The 18,548-nt window shown below is 41.5% G+C and overlaps 1 protein-coding gene across 7 annotated transcripts in view; it reads left to right on the top strand.

The window, feature by feature from the left end:
- ZNF827 (zinc finger protein 827) overlaps window positions 1–18,548 on the top strand; it is a 162,295-nt gene that overhangs the window by 105,959 nt on the left and 37,788 nt on the right. For all 7 annotated transcript variants that reach the window (XM_057492486.1, XM_036888971.2, XM_057492523.1 and 4 more), the window contains exon 8: window positions 2,600–2,703. In XM_057492486.1, the coding sequence (XP_057348469.1) occupies window positions 2,600–2,703 (104 nt within the window). The remainder of the gene's footprint in view (window positions 1–2,599; window positions 2,704–18,548) is intronic.

The following is an 18,548-nucleotide window of genomic DNA, read 5'->3' as shown; positions in this document are numbered from 1 at the left end:
TGCAGGAAAGCCTTTTTGGCCTTCCTGGCCGGACTAGACCCCCACAGGAACTCAGCACCCTTTCTTCCACGGTTCTGGTCACCCTGCAGTTTCCTGTCACATGCCCACAAGGTCATTGTGCTCCCCGAGATTTGCAACCAAACTCACTAAATAGTTACTGTAAAACCCAGGGAATGAGGGCAGCGTGCATGTTTCTCTGTGACAAGAAGGGTGATATTTCTAGATACCCTTTAGAGGGGCTCTGGGACTCTTGAAGGGAAGAAGTCCCCACATTTCAGAAAAAACAGTTCTATGGACTCTCCCAAACTCGCAGGGGTCAGGGTAATTTCTATATCCGTTGCCTGACCTTTGTCCTGTGCCCAGGGGCCAATCCATGGTGTTTCCCCTGTGAACTATCCACTCAGACACAAGGATGTCATTGTCACCTTGCATAGAAGCTGCAGAGCTAATGAGGTGGGATTTGAGAAATTTTACTCCCTGAGTTTGGCCAGTAGTCCTCTAAGGTCTCTACTTCCTTAAAAGTTCTTTGATTCTAAGCAGTTTTTTTATGGAGGAGTTGGAAATTAACCTGCCCACCCCAGTAGTCAAGTGACCCTTCCAAATCAGAGCAGCCTTTGCTTCATTCATTTTACATAAGGGAACTCTGCACTTTCTGTCACCTTGTGAAGTGGTTCATTTTTGCTCTCCTTCATCTAAAAAGAGGTACAAGTAAAAAAATAGCTTACATTTATTGAGCAGTTACTGTTTGCCAGGCACTATTTAAAAGCACATTGGATGGACTGTCTTATGTGGTCCTCACGGGTCTTCGGTGAGCTGTGGATGCTGTTACCAACCCATTTTAGAGACAAGGCAAAAAGACTCAGAGAAGTTAAATAATATGTGCTAGGTCACCCAGCCGGAAGTGGTGGAGCTGGAATTTGAGCCCAGCACTGCCTACCCTTGAGCACATGCTTCTAGCTACCATGTGGAATTACCTTACCCTTTCACGTATTCTGTAGCACTTGCAGGTTATGGGATGTTTGGCCAAAAACAACATGTCTCCCCACTTCCTATCACTCCTAGCCTATAGCAGATCCACTTTTTAAGCGTATTTAAATTGTTTTATGTTTACAATATAACTAAAAAGCATGCAACACAAAGTTGCATTAAATTTAGCTGAAACAGTCATGTCTATCTATATTGTTTATTAATGTTTTACTTTTAAAAAATAAAATATGTATATGTCTTCCGCTTTTGCCTTAATATTTACTTTTTAATATTTAATGCTGTCTGTTATTATTAAAGTAATAATAAGTAGCCTTGTGGCCCACTTAGAAAAGAAACACAAGCCATGAGAATTCTAGGCTTGTGTGCACTCAGGTCTTTTCTTTCCCCTGCCCTGTGGTTTTGCAGAAGGCCTGATCTCTACCAGGCTGTGTTTTTCTAGCTTCTGGAAGGTTCAGCCAATTAGAGGGCCTTGGGGGGAGGTAGGGGTGGGGCTTAAGGAAGAGCTGGGGTATTTCTCTGGGTCTCCTGTAGCTGCTGCATCTCCATGGCACCAGCTCCCACCAGGTGGCCTCACCCTGCCCCCCATTTAACTCCTCCTTCCAGCCTCAGGGTGGTGGTGGTCTCCTGCTCTTCTATCTGTGGGCTGCAAATGCCCTCTGTGAGCCTTCCACCCCCTGTGTGCCCAGTTCCTTTGTTGTAAATAAACAGGGCTTTGCATTCTCTAGGTTGGGCTCTGTTGGGTATTCCAGTATTCTTACCCATGATCGCAATGCAGTTTACTTCAGAGGCATGGAAGGTGGTTGCTGTGACTGACTTAAAATCCTGTGATTAAAAGCATCCAAAGAATTTGTGTTCAGTGTGGCTGCGGTGTTAGGCGAGAGCCCTGGCTGGGTGTCTGGTGTGCCTGGTTCTAGCTCCAGCCGAGTCACTAGAGGCGCCTAGAATCACTCAGGCCAGAGCCGCTGTTTCATGGAAAACGAGGGGACTCCCCGAGGTCCTTTCTGACAGCCTCCTTAGCTGGCTTGACTCCTGAACCAAGACAGTTCTAGAAGGCAGTCTCGGGTTCTGGAAACCAGTGAGCTCTGTCCTTCCATGCAACAGCCACTGACTCCAACTGCCTGTCCTTCCGAGGTGTGCCAGTCGTCCCTGAGGGATCAGGTGACAGAAAGTGGGTGAGCCAGGGCGAATCTGTCACCACTCTGGGGACAGCCTCGAACAGGCCTCTCTGATTCTGACCCAGGCAGTTGGTCTCATTTGGACCCAGCACACTCAGAGAACATAGAGTTTAAGAGTGTAATTTACAGGAGTGTAATTTACTGCACAGCTGCCCTAACTGGGGGCTGGGGTGTTAACGGTGTTTGAAAGGTGCTGTTTCATATACTCACATTAAATATAAAACCAATAGGCAGAGTGGACAGATGGAGCTTGTGTGATGTAATATATTTTTGCTTTCTCCATTTTAAGCACAATCTTCTTACAGTTTCTAAACACCATTTAGAAAAATACCTTATCCAGCATGTATGTATGTGTGTGTATTTATATTTGGGGCCAGACGCTCTGGGTATCATAAATAACTTTAATTTACTAAACTTCACTCCTCCCCCACCCCCAGCCCTTTCTTTTCAGAAGATACATTTAGACAATCACCATTCACCTCCAACACAAAAGACCTGCTGCCCAGTGAATCTGTGCTTCATGGAAGAATATCAGCTCCAGGTATGGAAATTGTCCAAGCACATTGTTGACTTTGCTTCTACTATTGGTTGCTTAGAAATTACTTTTCTGAAATGTGTGAGCTTTGAGGTACTTTCAGCTTATGTGTTAAAGTTATTCATATGAAGCTAGGTTTTTTAGGTTTTTTTAAAAAAGGGAGAAACTCAATTTAAACAGCCACAAAAGTTTACTGAAAGAGCATGCAGACAGTAAGAAAGCTCTTCAATTTTGCTTTGGAAGCTTATTGTTCTTGACCCGTTGATGTTTCATTCATAGAGCGAATTTCTTTTTCTTTGAAATAGCAAAGTATAGCCTGAAACTAATTTGCTTTACACATTGTCAGTATTTCAGGCAGCCAGCCAGAAAAATAGAGGAGGGCCAGGGCGAGAACACTAATCGCCAACAGGCAAGGTCATGACCCCAGGGGGGTGCAGCGGCCACAGAGTCCACCTCGGTTTCCATGGAAGCGACACAGCTCTTTAAGACAATCCCACCCTCCAGATTTCACGTCTCAGAATATCTGCATGTACCCATGCAACGCTCCTGGTTGCCATCTCAGCATCAACATTCCTTATCCACTCTTCCTGTTTCATTTCTCCTTCCTGGAGTAGAAGGAAACCTGCGCTTGCTGTTCCCTCACCAACGGCACAGCCATCCCTCGGGGCTTGTGTGTGTGTTCTCAGAGATGCTAGGAACTGAGAACATCTGAGACCCACTGCACGGTAGCCCATGCTTCCTACCTGCCCAACCCAGCACCAGTCCAGCTACCAGGAAACTTCGGGCTGTTGTTACCTCTTTCCCAGCCAGTGATAGAATTTCAGAGGCTCTCTGGGGCCTCCACACCGTTTCATTTGCCTCAGAGCAGAGGGAGACCAGGCTGCGTGCATGCCAGAGGGTCTTATGGCAGGCTCGGTGGCCAGGAACCCTGGGAGAATAAAGTCCAGGTGTCCGTGCACCCCAAGGAGCTCAGCCTACAGGTGGCTGGAGAGCTGAGTACTGTGCAACTCAGAAAGAGCCGAGTCACATCACATGAAATACTGGCTTGGGGTTTCACAGGTCACCGGTGACAGACAGTGTGGAAAAGGCAACTCCTCGTCGTTCTTGAGTCTTGTGATGGCAGATTGTTTCTTCTCCACCTCAGAGGCCTGGTACTTTCTTGTTTTTCAGCTTTGCAGGGCTTCTGTAGTCCAACTCCGTAAATAATGTGCTTACACAAACACACATTACATAATACCTGGTTCTAGAGGTGGAAAGAAATTCTGCTTAGTTGATGTCTCCAGTCTCAAGCAGGGGCTATTTGAACTACTGTTTACTTCCCACAGTGTCATTTTGAATAGCCATCTCCCTGGTCCCCAAATTATCGCCCTGCTGTTAAGTTGATGGATGGTGACTTTCTAATGTCAAAATAACTGCCTAGGAATTGCCGGTCAGAGTGCTGTGACCCACACAGCCAGCATCCCATGATATATATGCGAACTCCACATTGCTGACTTAATGTTTGGCTTCTCTATATTTTAAGAAGGGTTTATTGGCCAAGTTACAACTCAACCTCAAAAAGTGATATCAGTATATGCTTGACTGTATGTAGGGGAGCTTTCTGTGATTTGCTTGATGGACTTATATTACAAATTAGATAAACTCACATTTAAAAAGTTAACTATTATTTTGGGGGGAAGTCAGCATGACTGGGATTTTTAAATGTAAATCTACCATTCAGAGATCTAATCAATCTCCATACTTAAAAAAGCCTTTTTTGAGGCAGAGGACAAAATGACTAATTTATATTTTAGTAAGATAGACAACTAAAAGGGGACTTATTTTAAATAAGCAAGGGAAAAACGCTCTAGAAATGGAACCAAAATTAGAAAAATTAAAAATGATAAGGACCACCTTGTGACTACAAAGTTCTTGTAATCTGAAGAGATGTTCTTTTAAGGACTGCCTCAATAATTTGGACTAATTGTGGAGAGAACCAATCTGAATTAACAAAAGACTGCAGTTTGGAGACTTTAAGAAAACATTTCTTTCAAGGCTAGACAGCAATAAATGGCCATTAGGTACCTACTACTGCTCCCTAACCCCTTACCCACAATTCTGGAATCCAAAAAGCTCTACCAGCCACAGTTTTTTGAACAAGTTATTTGGTGGCAAACCTAATGGGAGGCTATTATAGCCTTTATATATTCCACCAAGGGTGAAATTCATATATTCTGTTGCAGAAACATCAATGTGCTTGACTATGAAGGCCCACTGGAGTGTTACATAAAATATGTCTTAGGCCCCACTTGCCATGTCTTAGGCATTATCCTGAAATCAAAAAAATGTATGAATCCCAAAATATGTCAGATCCCAGGGTCTCATAGATATTGTGGACCAACATTTATTCTGGTTCTCTGCTAAATGCAGTTCTGGGGAAAAAAAAATAGAAGCTACAGTTGACGATCTTAAAGTTATGGGGTATAAGAGTCATGGATTATTATAGAAAATTTTGGAAGACCAAGTGGGCGACAGATTGCTGGATCATCAGAGAAGATGTTCCAAGAAAGAGGAGCCCAGTGGGGATGCTGCAGCCCCAGGATGGCAGGACTAATGAGGGCCTGAGCAGGGGGAACAGGCGGAGGGGGGTGAGGGAGGCAGACAGGGCGAGTGGAGCCTGGATAGCTCTGTTATAAGCAGGCTGATTTAAGGAATGACAGTGGCTGTGCAGAAATGGGGAAGCCAGGAAGGAGACAGTTGGCTCTAGTGTCGAGGCAGAAAATAATTTGTTGTTAGTATAGAAATAAAAGTCTCAGAGCCCTTAGAAGTCTTCTCTTAGGTAGTTTGACTGTTACCGTTAAAATATTTATTTTTATTCTTTTTTTACTTTGTAAATGTCCTCTTTCCATAAGTAATGCAAAGACATATGTCAACCTGGAGAATTATCTCAGATTCCTATTAGTAGAGACCATAATTCACGAGGCTGAACCTGTCTACTTCCAATCTGAGAAATCCCTTGCAAGTGCCGAAAATCCATAGCATCAATTCAACAATGTACATCGCTATGTATTTCTATACCTTCTATCAATGGAATGAAATTCTCTTCCAGATACCTTTGGGGTGGGACCACGGGGCTGGGGAGGCATGCCACGTGAGAGCATCATGAGGGCCTGATAGCTCCAGGCCAAAGAGACCCACCCAGTGTGTTGGGAATGTGTTTCAGGCCTGTGGAGAACGAAGCAAGCCATGTGGGGAGAGCAAAGGAGGGAGAGGTGGGCAGGATGGTGGACTGTGAAGAAATCGAGAATAGCACAGTTAACTAGGCATTTGCCTTCAGCAGATGGTATCTGAGACACACAGCTGCCACCATCCCCGAGACGCAGAATAAACACAGAGCTTCACAGTGTCCTGGTCTTAGTTCTTGCCACTATTTCTAGACGGACTCTACTGAGAACCAAAGAATGTTCGTGAGCCAAGACCTAACACTCTTACTTGCTGCAGTTATCTTAGACAGAGGTAACAGTAGGCATCCTGAATAACATGATGAGTTAAAAGCCGCTGTCACCTTCGGGTGGAGGGATATGGGGACAGGATATCCCTAAAGCCATGAATAGATGGGTGAGTGGTGGTATTGCTGGAGGTGATTTTACAAAAGAAAGGAAAGAACTTTCTACTCACAGGGTGATAGAAATCACAGACCATGTATACCTTAATGCACTTCATCTAATTTACAGTTGTCACACTTTGTAAAAGATGTGCATTAATGGAAGAAACATTCTCAGGTCAGGTGTTTTTCGGGGCATGCAGGGCAGTCTGTGTGAGGAGACCAATTACCATTGTACCTGCAGCTGTTTACATTTTCCCATCATCCTTCCTTAAGCAAAGACTGCTAAGAGAAGTGTTTCTATCTCAGCACTGTTTTTAAACAATGTGGAGCTTCAATTCTGTTTTTATTATGATTTTGAAGTCGCCGTATGTTTGCTCTGTATTAAGCCAAAACACAAAAACACAACCAGAGCGGGTGTGAACGAAAATGTGGGTCGCCATGGAATGCTTTCACGCTGTTTGCAGGCACCGATGCTTCTGTTTGTTGTTTCAGATGAGGCTTAAGAGTTAGACAATATAAAACATACCGACAAGTATATTTGTACATCTCTACCCCCATTACTTGCTAACTTCCACTAAAAAAAACCCACAACTTTTTGTTGCTCTTTAACACATAGAAACAAGAAGCAAAGAACATGGGAAGATTTTCTTTCAAGACTTGATATGCCATTCAGGATCTGAGGTCACATAAAAAGGCCATTTTGGAATGGTCTGCCTTGTCCCCGTGAAAACACTTGATCCATTTTCCTCTCTCTGTTCTGCTCATCAATCTAAGTGGTACCATGTCATATACTTTTCTAAAATCTAAATCAATGATTCCTTGTATTACAGTGCCACCTGTGTCCCTAACTCTCAGCCTGCTTTGCCACTGGCCAGATTTGAATGGCCTCTTTCAGACAGTCAGTGTAAAAGGTTTGCACATTGCCTTCCTTTATGTTAAGAGCACATGCGCACGTGCACGAGAGAGAGAGACATACCGAGCTGTCCTGGATTACAGGAAAGTGTTTCCTCCAATCCTTTTTCAAACACAGCAGATTCTTCTTAAATTCAGACGAAGTTACAGATAAACAATAGAACATCGGGTGTTGCTGGGGTGTGTCGTTTTGTAGCATAAGGTCCTATTCAATTAAACGCGTTCGTTCTGTGCAGAGAAGGAAGCTAATGGTTGTCAAGGACCTACTAAATTGTCAGGTAAGGACCTAAGTCATCTCATTTCATTCTGAAAACACCTCGGTGAGACATGAGGATTATGCTCAGTTCACAGATGACTAGATGCAGGTTCAGAGAGATTTAATAACTTTTTTTCAGTTCCATTGAGACATAATTGACATACAGCATTGTATTAGTTTAAAGTGCACAAGAATTTGATAAACTGTAAAATGATTACCCTGGTAAGTCTAGTTAACATCCATTACCTCACATAGTTATAATTTTTTTTTCTTGTTTGAGGACTCTTAAGACCTACTTTCTTAGCAACTTTCAAATATACAGTATGGTACTGTTAAACTATAGTCTCCATGCTGAACATTCCATCCCCAGAACTTATTAATCTTACAACTGGAAATTTGTACCTTTTGTAGAGGGATTTAATAACTTGTTCAAAGTCATATGGTAGGTGAGCGGCAGAACAGTTCAAACCCAGCGCGGCACGGGACATAATCTCGTCTTCTGCCCTGTCACGCTGCCGACTCAGTCAGCTGTGTCTCTGGCAGTGAGCAAAAGGGCATATCTTCCCCTGTTTGCCCACACGCACCCACAGTTGGCATTGGAAGTATTATTGACGGATTGCCTTCTTTTAGTTAAGAATAAAAATAAAATATTTCAAAGAATTTTAAAGATAAGAATGTCCTGTTTATTAATGTAATCTTATTTTTGTCCTCTTCCATTTCTTTTTTTCTTACTTCTTCAACACTATCATATCTGGTTATCAAAGTCAGTAGGGTCGTTTCTTCCAGGTAAGAACATCAAACAGTTCATGTCGCTTTTTGGTAATCTTGAATGGATTATCTGGGGTGTAGAAATAATTTTGTGAAGCTGTGTGAAAACCCCTGGTTAAATAAAACACGGAGTGCCAACGTTATTGGTGATCTGGCTGGCAGTGCAGAGGGAAAAGCTCTAGACTGGGAATCTGGAGAACCCTGGATTCATCAGTTTCCAGTAAAATGAGAACAGATCTCCATGCATTCCCCTCTTTTTCAAAATCTCTGCCATCTGTAATGGTTCTGCAACTTCAGCCCAGTCTTTATCTTCTTGGTAGGGCCCCAACTATATGCTGGTACAGGGGGGAGTCAGAGTAGTAGAGGGGCTTTACCTCCAAAATTGAACCCCCCCCACAACTAAGAGTTGGGGAAGGGACAGTCTCCATAAATAATTCTTGAAAGACACAAGACAGGAAGAGGGCACAACAAGGGCTCCTAGGAAGCTGGGATGTTCTGTTTCTTGTCTGGCCGCTGATGACATCCATACGCAATTTTGTGAAAACTCACCCTGGTGTATGCTTACAGCAGCATTTCTGCATTTGTTAGCGCTAACTGGCTAGCTCCCAAAAATAGGTGGGTCTCAGTGCCAAGTGGTCACCTCCAGGCCACCCGTACCAGTGACATTCAGGGGCTACAACAGTGATGATGATGGCAGCCGTCTTCAGTCACACACCTTTTAGTTTGCAGGGACACTTCCATTTGTAGCACGAACTTAGTGCCCTGAACCAAATGACATGTAGGTTGATGTATCTGATTCCTGTTGTGTTTCAAATTGGGAAACGTCTGGACGGCTCATAGCATTTCTTTGATGCACTTGCAGTAGATGAGCTGTGGGCCAGCTGTTTACTGGAGGGAGAAGTTTTCATTGTTACTGATTTTTCTGACCCAGGTAACATTATTTGAGGCTAAAAATGATGTGTTCACAACTCACCCCATCTGTCCCTCCCCAGCCTGTTTGGTTTTAGAGTGCAGGTGAATTCCAAAAGAGAGCTATTGACTCCATTAAAAACTCTCTGTAAAGAAAGGCCTTGCATTAAGCACTGTCCACTTAGTGTCCAAGTTTGCCCTTTTCAAAAATATAACTAATCAGGTTGCTGCAGACCAGCAGATGTGGGGTTCACACACTGACAGGTAGGCACGTTTTTTTAAGTGTGATAAACTTTCCAAAAAAGAAATTTATATCCAGTTTAGATACCCCCACCCCTGAGCTATTTATAGAAAGCCACAAAGACAGGAAAAAAAAAACCCGTGGTGGTTTCAGCAAGCCTCTTTATCTCCCCCCAGATGGCACGAGGGTTGAGTCACTTGGTATTGAAGATAGTCATCAGCACTTTCACGTCTGTACTTTGTGGGAAATGGTAACATCCAAAAGTCCTTTTGAAACCCCCATTTGAGGACTTTGCTTCTCAGGTACAGGTTACCCCCTGGGCTGTGGCCAGTTGGGCCCTAGCATGGTATCTTCCCGGGGGCAGAGCAGATGTATATGAGCTCAGGTAGAATATTCTGCCTGCCATTGGTAAGGCTTCAGCAGTGCCTGTGGTTGTGATTGTACTTTTGCAAGGCTATTGAGGTGTCTTGAGAATGACTAGTGCTAGAAACGGCCAAATCCTTGAGTATAGGTAATGGATGGTGAAGAGTATTTGTTTGAAAACTGGAATGTTGTAACCCCTGGCTTCAGTTTGTGACTGGCTAATTCAATCTACAAGGCCTTTTCTGTATATACAATATGTTCTCCCATTCCTTTGGTTTCAAAAATATGTATTCTCATTTCATGCAATTTCTTCTTTGTGTTTATTCTGATTCTGGGCAGCAGTGCCCCCCAGTAATCAGGATGGAAGACAAAAAAGGTCATTTCCCTTGCAAACTAGACCATATACTTCCATTGGAACAGACCCATTGTGTATTCCTGTATGTAGGCCAAACGAGTGCCTCTCCGTGGTAAAAAAGACACCCGCACATCACACCACAGCCCTTTCTTGATGTAGTTGTAGAAATGACAGTCAAGGGCTCATTTTTTCACTGTTCTCCCTCTTACTTTTCTTTAGCAAAGTACTTATCATTTCTGTTCTCAGTTTATCATCCAGAAAAGGGAGATCTTAACTAGCAGCACAAAAGTATGGGCAGTCTTTGCATTTGCTGAATAATATTAGGTTTTCTGCACCATCTGCTGGAGTTCTGTTGAGAAATTCCATGCAGAGGTCCCTCGGGCTTTTTAAATTCGACAGGTCCCAAAATAAATGAATCATTTCCCCTACCTCCCGCTGTCCCCATATCTCCCCTCCAAAATTCATGCATTCATTCATTGAAACCCTCCTCCCTATCCTGTCTTTGTTTTTTTCTATCTTAGTGGATAGCATCATCATCACCCCACCATGGCACAAACTGTAAAGTTGAACCCCCCATTTGTTTGGGTTCCCCCAGAAGCAGATCCCAGGAGAAAGATTTGGGTGCAAGTAGTTTTTAAGGAAGTAAGACCAAGAAACCCTGAGAGGGGAAGGGAAGTGAGCCAGGGAAAAGGAGGCAGCCAATAAAGGATGATACCAAGCAGGTTCCCTACCGTGGACACTGGAGAGTCGTTTCCCTGGGGAACTCTGGGGAGCAGTGGGGGACGGATGCACATCTCAGCGATTTCTCTCTGCCGGGTGGGAGAGCTGGGATATTTGTGCCATCAGTCATCGGTTAAATCTTCTCCCAAGAGAGGCATCCCTCAACACTCGCGTCTTCTGGCTTTGGTAGCTGGAGAAAGCCCTCGGCTCCGATATGCAGGTGGTGGCAGTGGGGAGGCATAAAGGCAAGGTGGTGACTGGGAGGGAGGGGCGGGAAGGACAGGACTTGCTGCATCTATCATTTTACCTCTTGCTCGCCCTCCACTTCCGTTCAGCTACCACATCCTTCCACATTGATTCTTCCTCCTCGATCTCCACCGCCTGCGTTCCTTTCTCTCAAGTCCAACTGCCCGTAACTTTGTGCAAGTCTCCATCGTTAGTCCTCTGGATTGTAACAGCGGCCTCCTGCTGGCCTCCCTGTCTCCAGTGTCACCCCCACCAATCCCTTGTCTACGTTCTGCAGCTGTAATCCTTCTAGAAGGCAGATCTCATCACGGTCCTCTTGGCCCCCTGGCTTCCCACTGCCCTCAGGATAAAGTCTAAACTCGGATGGTTTGCACAGGCACTCTTCCCTATATGCTACCTTTCTTTAAAAATAGCCTGTGTTCTCTTTGGAAATCGTTCCCTTCCACTTCAAAACTGGATCGGGGGCCGCTTCCTTTGATGTCTTTGGATATTTAGGATTTCCTGTTTCCTCTTTGGCCTTCTTCCTTATTAGCGGTAAGCTCCTTGGTGGGTATGAACTGTCTCCATGGCTATTACTATTTTCCTAAGGCAGCTGCTCATCAATCCTCAGATGAAAGTATGTTGTTGAAAAGCTATGTTGTTCGTAAAACTAGTGTTGATGTGTTGTAAGACTTTGAGTAGAACACAGATCTGTTTTTGATGACAAGTCAAAGCAGGTACCTTTAATAAATATAAAACATGAGATAAAGCCTTTGCCAAATATAGTTGGTCTCTAATGTGGGCGGAACACTAGGATGACATAAGTTTCTTTTTAGAATTAAACGGTTAAGCTTGACAGGAGAGAGCCTGCAGGACTGTTGAGTTGACTTTTCTCATCTCAGATTGAGACGTAACCGCGAACCACCAGAGAAACCGGAGAGCAGCATTTCTGGGCCGAGAGTGGCAGATGGAGGTACATGAAGACTTTAGATGGTTTGGTGTGAAAGACCGATGCTTGAATTAATGTTATTACTACACTGACTTTCACATGTAATAATAAACTTCCCAGGCATAGAATTCCCTATGTCATTTTATCTCATATTAAAAAGCTTGAAATTATTTCAAGTCGAGTATTTTTCCAGTCCGTGAGCCAACAATTTATCAGGTGAGCTTCTCTTTTGATGTAAGTTCTTTTATTGAAGGGCAGTGTTAGACTTTGATCCAAACAGGGCAAACATTTCACATAGGAGACTCTCATAAATACTAAAGGGAAACTTTGAATTCAGGCCTGAATCCCTCTGGAATTCAGGCAGCCCATGAAGTGGAAATATCTTTTTTTTCTTTCAAATTATTAAAAAATGTACATGGCTTTTTCCCCTTGCTTGGGAAACATGTCCTGCAAATCTTCTGACACTTCCTCCATTGTTTTTTACACATGAAGTGTGAAACGGTTTTCAGCAGCTGCCAGGCTACACGCCTCCCTGCTCTTACACATTTCTCCTCAAAGAGGCAACAGAGATGGGCCTGCCGGAGCTGGGGATTGCCACACACATACCATGTCTGCGCTCAGCTACCTGCGCTCCACCCACGGTCTGTCTCAGCTCAGTCTTCTCCTTCCCTTTTTCTAGTGTGAGCCATTGTGGGGCTTACATGAGGCAAGACTTACATAAAATACTCCATTAAACATGTAAATAAGGGTGAGTTCTCTAAGTTACAGAGAAATATGCACCATGTTATTTTGTAAGCTTAGAACCTGATGTCCTGTTCTAGGAATTTAATTTACAAATAGACTTGAGCAAGTAACATTAAGGCCTATGGACAAGGATGTAGGGTACATGGACAGGGATGTGCTTTGCAGCCTAAAGATCTGAAAACAAACTAAACATCCCAAAGGTAGGGAACTGATGAAATGAACCGTGGGAAATTCTATGGAGAACTCCACAGCCATTAAACAAGAATGAAGGAACTCTGTAGGCATTTATCTGAAGAGATGTCCGAGATACTTTGTTAAATATAAAAAACAAAAACAGAAAACTGGATGCAGACAACATATGTGACATGATCCCATTTATAATGTTTAAAAAAAAAGAGGTGGTACTTTTATGTGCACATAATATGGTTGCATATGCATAGATAATTCTCGACAGATGAACTCTTGACAGTGATTCCCACTAAGGAGTGAAAAGCACAGGGACTGGAAGAAGGTAGTAAGAGAGAGGTGCTCTTTTATTTTCAGTTTATATTCTTGTTCTATTTTTTTTTTTACTATTACTTTACATTACTTTTATAATCTTTAAAAGTTAAAAGAAGTAAAGTGGGAGACCAAGTATTCAAATCACTTTTTTTTAGACTATCGTTTACACATATGATGACTTGGAGCCTTAATGAATAATTTGCAAATTAAGGGAACTACTAAAAATACAGATAAAGCAGTGATTCTTAGTCATCTTGCTTCAGTGAGAACCCCAAGCCAGAAGCAAGGGTTAAGTTTTTCTTACAGTCCATGAGAAAATAAAGCAGGTTACAAATCACATGAATGGTGTGATACCATGATTTGTGAAATGTGTGCCTACAGGGAAAAAACCAGAAATGATAGATATAGAAACATTTCCTGTTACCTCAGTTTAGTCAGGATTTCAAGTGATTTTTACTTTTATTTTATGGACTTCCACTTTTATAGTATGCATATATTATTTTTATAATCAGAAAATAACACTAAACTCCTTTCATTTTGAACAAAGGAAAAATTAACTTGTATCTCCTGGTGCTGAATGCTTGACACCAGATCTCTCTGGAAGGATATGCCCGGAGCTTTGGACAAGGAGATCAGCTTCAGCAGAACCATATTTTAAATGCGACTGCAGAAAAAATGGTAGACCTAAGAGCAATGAGAGTCAATAGAGATATTTTCAGCTGGAAGAGATGGAAATGTTGGGGGAAAAAAAAACTCGTAAGGGGTATTTGGCAAGTAGGACTCATCCTAAGACAGCAGATATTGAGACCAAGGGATGCTGTTTAATGTCTTGTGTTTGTTGGCACCCACTGCCTTCGTGATTTCCCTGTCCTCTGTTGCATGCACCCTTGGGTACCTTTTTCCCATTCAGGGTTTTCCAGTCAGAATGACTCATGCATTTGCAGAATCTTGTTTCCAGCCTTAAGTATCTAGGGATGAGTCACTCAGATCAGTTGCTCCTCTTTTAACTTGAATGGAATATGGCTCAGGGACCTTCAGTTGAAAGCTTCATGAATGGGTGGGTCCTGGGAAAGGCAGTGGTTGGGTTATCAGGGAAATCGGCTGTATTACAGGAATGGGAAAGAGGCTGGGGAGACAGAATAATTAGGGAGTCAGATAGCCCAGAGGTAGAATGATTTACAAAAGAAGATTAGGTCCAAACTCTGGCTGCCAGTCTTTTCTAGAGTATGGTGACAGCAATTAATTGGTTATGTGGATTTTAGGTAACTGTTTTGTCTTAAAGGCAAAATGACTCATACCAATTATTTTTTTGTTCACTAATTTTGTATGTACTGTTTAGGTGCTTGCCAAAAGAAAAGCAGGGGAAAATTTTATTCAGAAAAAAAAAATGTGTACTCTTGCAAATGCTTTTAACATGTAGGCATGCTTTCAGTATGTGAAAGTTATTTTTGACGCTATTTTTGGCTAAATTGTTTTTCGTTTTTATGAAAAATGTTAATTTTTGAAGCACTCCGGTCTATCTCCCAACTGTTACTTTTATCACTTGAAAATGTGGTATTTTTAAAATATCATCACTGGTGTCATACTAAGACTTGCCTTGAATTACATGCCTTTCATAGTAATTAATGCTTTTTAAACAAGCCATTTGGACATGAAAAAGGAATAAATTGAAAGTTCACTAAAATGCTCATAGCAGTTGTCTTTGGGTGATGGTGGGATCTGTGGATTGTGGGGTGATTTTTTTCCCCACTTGTCTGTGTTTTTCTAGTTTCCTGTAATAAGCAAAGAACAATTTTATAAAGCAAAAAGCAAATTTACTAGAGGACATAAGTTGTTAAGGAGCAAAGATAAGGCTCATGATGTTTTGAGTTATAGTGTAATAATTATTGTGGTCACACACAAGATGGACCTTTGTCCAAGGCTTCTAAATATCTTGTGTTCAAAGGCAGTCGTTTCCAAAATTTTATGTTAAAAATCCCATAAGTGATTAACAAAGAGTTGTGAAATCTTCATAGAAAATTTGTACTTTGACCATAGTCATTTAAGTACGTATTTCAATTTGGGTGCTTACTAAACTCACTTGAGGACAGATTGAAGTTTGAGGATGGTTACTTATTTTTAACCTTACAAGAGAGATCAATAAATCAAATTTATCCTAGGCTACCAGCTGTTAGAGAAGAACCGCACACCATCTTACTTAACTTCGTTCTTGAATATAGCATTTAAGGGAACAGTCCATTGAGTATTGCATTATATTATTGATCTCATAAATCATTCACTTAGGTATAATTAATAAAATAATAAAATAGCTGCTAATGAAGGACATTTCCAGTAGTTACAACAAAATGTATAATGGGCATTCACATTTCTGTTGCATCTATTTAGTTTCCTAACAGATCAGAAATTAGAAGAACATCTCAGTGATTAGAAAGGTCCATTCACTTTCCCTTTAGATTATTTTCATTCTTTATCATCAGTATCCAAGGATAAGGAGATGCCATAAAATGAGAAATAAGTATAAAAGGATCTGAGTACCGTTAAGTATTTGATGAATAGTGTGAGAAGCTGTTGTGAGGTGTATGTACCACAGGGGTGAAAAAAAAGGTCTGTCAGTCATTCAACAAATACTAATTGAGCAGCTATTATATACCAGCTACTTTTTAGGTCCTGGGGAACAGCAGTGATCAAAACAAAGTTACTGTCCTTAGGAGGTTTATACCCCAGGGGGAGAGGCAGACAATAACAAGTAATTATACAGTGTGTATATACTATATACACACATATATAATAACATCATGAAATATCTAATATATATTTATAGGTAATATACAGTTATATATATATATATATATAATAGCATCATGAAAAAACAAAGCAAGGTCCCAGGGGAGGGGGGGTGAGGTGATTGGGAAGGGATCATCTAAGGTAGGGTGGTGAGAAATGTTCCCCCCAATGAGGTGCAATTCAGGCAGATTCTTGGAGCGAGTGCAAGAGGAAGTCACAGCAGGGCAGGTGGTGGGGTTCTGGGTGTTCTGGGTAAGGGAGCACTAACTGCAAGGCTCTGAGTTGAGGATGAGCTTTGCTTGAAGAAGTTACAGAGGAAGAGAAGGGAGGCAGGAGGGGAGGGAGGGGGAGTAGTTCATAAGGCCTGTTGGTGAAGAGAAGGACTTGGGCTTGTATTGCAAGTATGCCAGGAACCATTGGAATGTTTGAGCCAAGAAATGACATAATCTCACTTCCATTTAAACAAGTTCATCTGACTCTTTCTTGTTTAAGCTTTAAAACCCTATTAAGATCCCTTGAAAGGCTCAAAGGAAACTAAGAGGCCCTGCATAAAGATAACAGAGGCAAAGAAAGTTAATTTAATTTGCTGGGTATCACTTATTATAGTGGAAGGGATCTGCACCTATCCATTCAATAATTATTGATGGTGAGTGTTGCCCACCTCATTTAGTTTTTCTTACTATTAAGTTGTACAGGAGGGATTATATTTTTATTTATTATGTTTAGTTGAAAGAAATTTTTTTTTTGTAATCAGTTTAAAATGACTACCTAGATATTTAACTGAATATTTATGGAGAAAAGTCTATAATACTCACGCTAATAATAAAAAGAGCTCAGAAAGTGAACAGAATTTGGAATCAGAATTTTATAATGACAAGACAAAACCATTTAGAATTCGTTGTAGAAAAGAGACTGCCTTCATAAGAAAGGTGAATTTAACTTCACACAAGAATTGCTCCAGCATTTTTTATAAAGAGCTATGTCAGGTAACCATGAATTCACCAATACTGCGAATTTCTCTAACAGATGCTCACAAAGTGGGCCCAGAGGCAATTGTATATGTGTGTTTTGCCAATTCTGCCGTTGAAGAGGTGATTTACGATCCTAAACCCACTAATGATGCCATTCTACAAATGTTATACCAAATTAGATTGTGTTAGACATTAACATTTGTTATTTACAACAGAATTCCCAAATATTTGTTACCTATGTGCATGACTGACTATCAGAAGAGCCCATATTTGCTAGTACATAATATGACTTAGAGTAGGTTCTATGCCTTAGCCCCGTTCACGGACTTCCTAAGGAATTCCATTTCCTCCCATATGTAAAAACACCACCATGTACTAAACTATCAAAAGCCTAGTGACTAAGTAAGGTCATCACCATCCCTGAAGAGCTCAGCTTCAAGACAACCTTTCAGCTAAATACACTACTTCCCAACTATCTCCAATAATCCTCAGATATTGAAATCCTTCTTAAAAATATTTTGTTATCCATAATATCTGAGGAAATGTAGATTCTTTATGGACTTTTCAAGACTTGCATTATATAAATATACTGTTCAGCTAAATTTTTGGTTTAAGTGTTTTTTTTAGCCACCAGAGTAAAGCAGGTGATTCTCTAGTTTAGGCCTGTGACCACGCCATTTTTCAGCGAAGCCATTCAGAGGCAGTTTGCTGAGATAGGGAGGGAGATAAAATGTTTCAGTGGTAAAATAAGCCTGCTGGCAAACTGTGAGATGGGCTACTTAATATTGAGCTAGAGAATGAGTCTGAATTACAGTTTCCTCCAGGATGGTGCAAACTTGGAAATTCACTGGGGTAAGAGGCAAGGGTGGAGAGAGGAGAAACCTTTACAAGTGGTCCATTTACATCCATTTTCACTAATGTATGCAGGTGTTTCTGTTTCCTTTTGGCATAAAAGGGACAAGGAAAGCAAACTGTTCAAAATCTATAAAAGGGCTTGCTATCTGAAATGGACATTTCCACTACAAAATGAAGATTTATAGATTTAAAATAGAGATATTATAGTTTTAAAAAAAAAAGGTTTTCGTTGACTAATTGTTCCCTAGCAATAGTGGCCCCTCTTTCCAAGGTAACACACCATAGGTTAGAGCAAGTTAAAACAAAAAGAAATGAATTTAAGGAAAACTGCGTCCATTTTGATAAACTGGATTTTTCTTTGTATGCATAAATAACCCAACTGGGGTGCTCCTGTGTGCTTAGCACACTGAGTGCTTTTATGTCATTTTCATTTTATTGGGGAACTGGGATAAACCTGCGTTAGACCTTTGGGAAATCATTACTGGCTCAAGCTAAATGATACCGCTGACTCTATTATGTTCTTAAGAGTCTTGGGGAGTCGTATACACTGATTCATAAGGAATCCTTTGATTAATTGGAAAAACTTCTCTCTGCTCAGAACGAAGGTAGAGAAGACGACTCACAGGTCAGATTGTGTGGTTGACGTTCTCAAGGTGATACTAACCCCTCTCAGATTATATCCACGATGCTTTCTAAATCCTTTTGCAAACAG

The sequence above is a fragment of the Manis pentadactyla genome, chromosome 1, assembly GCF_030020395.1.
Source record: "Manis pentadactyla isolate mManPen7 chromosome 1, mManPen7.hap1, whole genome shotgun sequence".
NCBI lineage: Eukaryota > Metazoa > Chordata > Mammalia > Pholidota > Manidae > Manis > Manis pentadactyla.
This window is presented reverse-complemented; position numbering and strand designations above follow the sequence as displayed.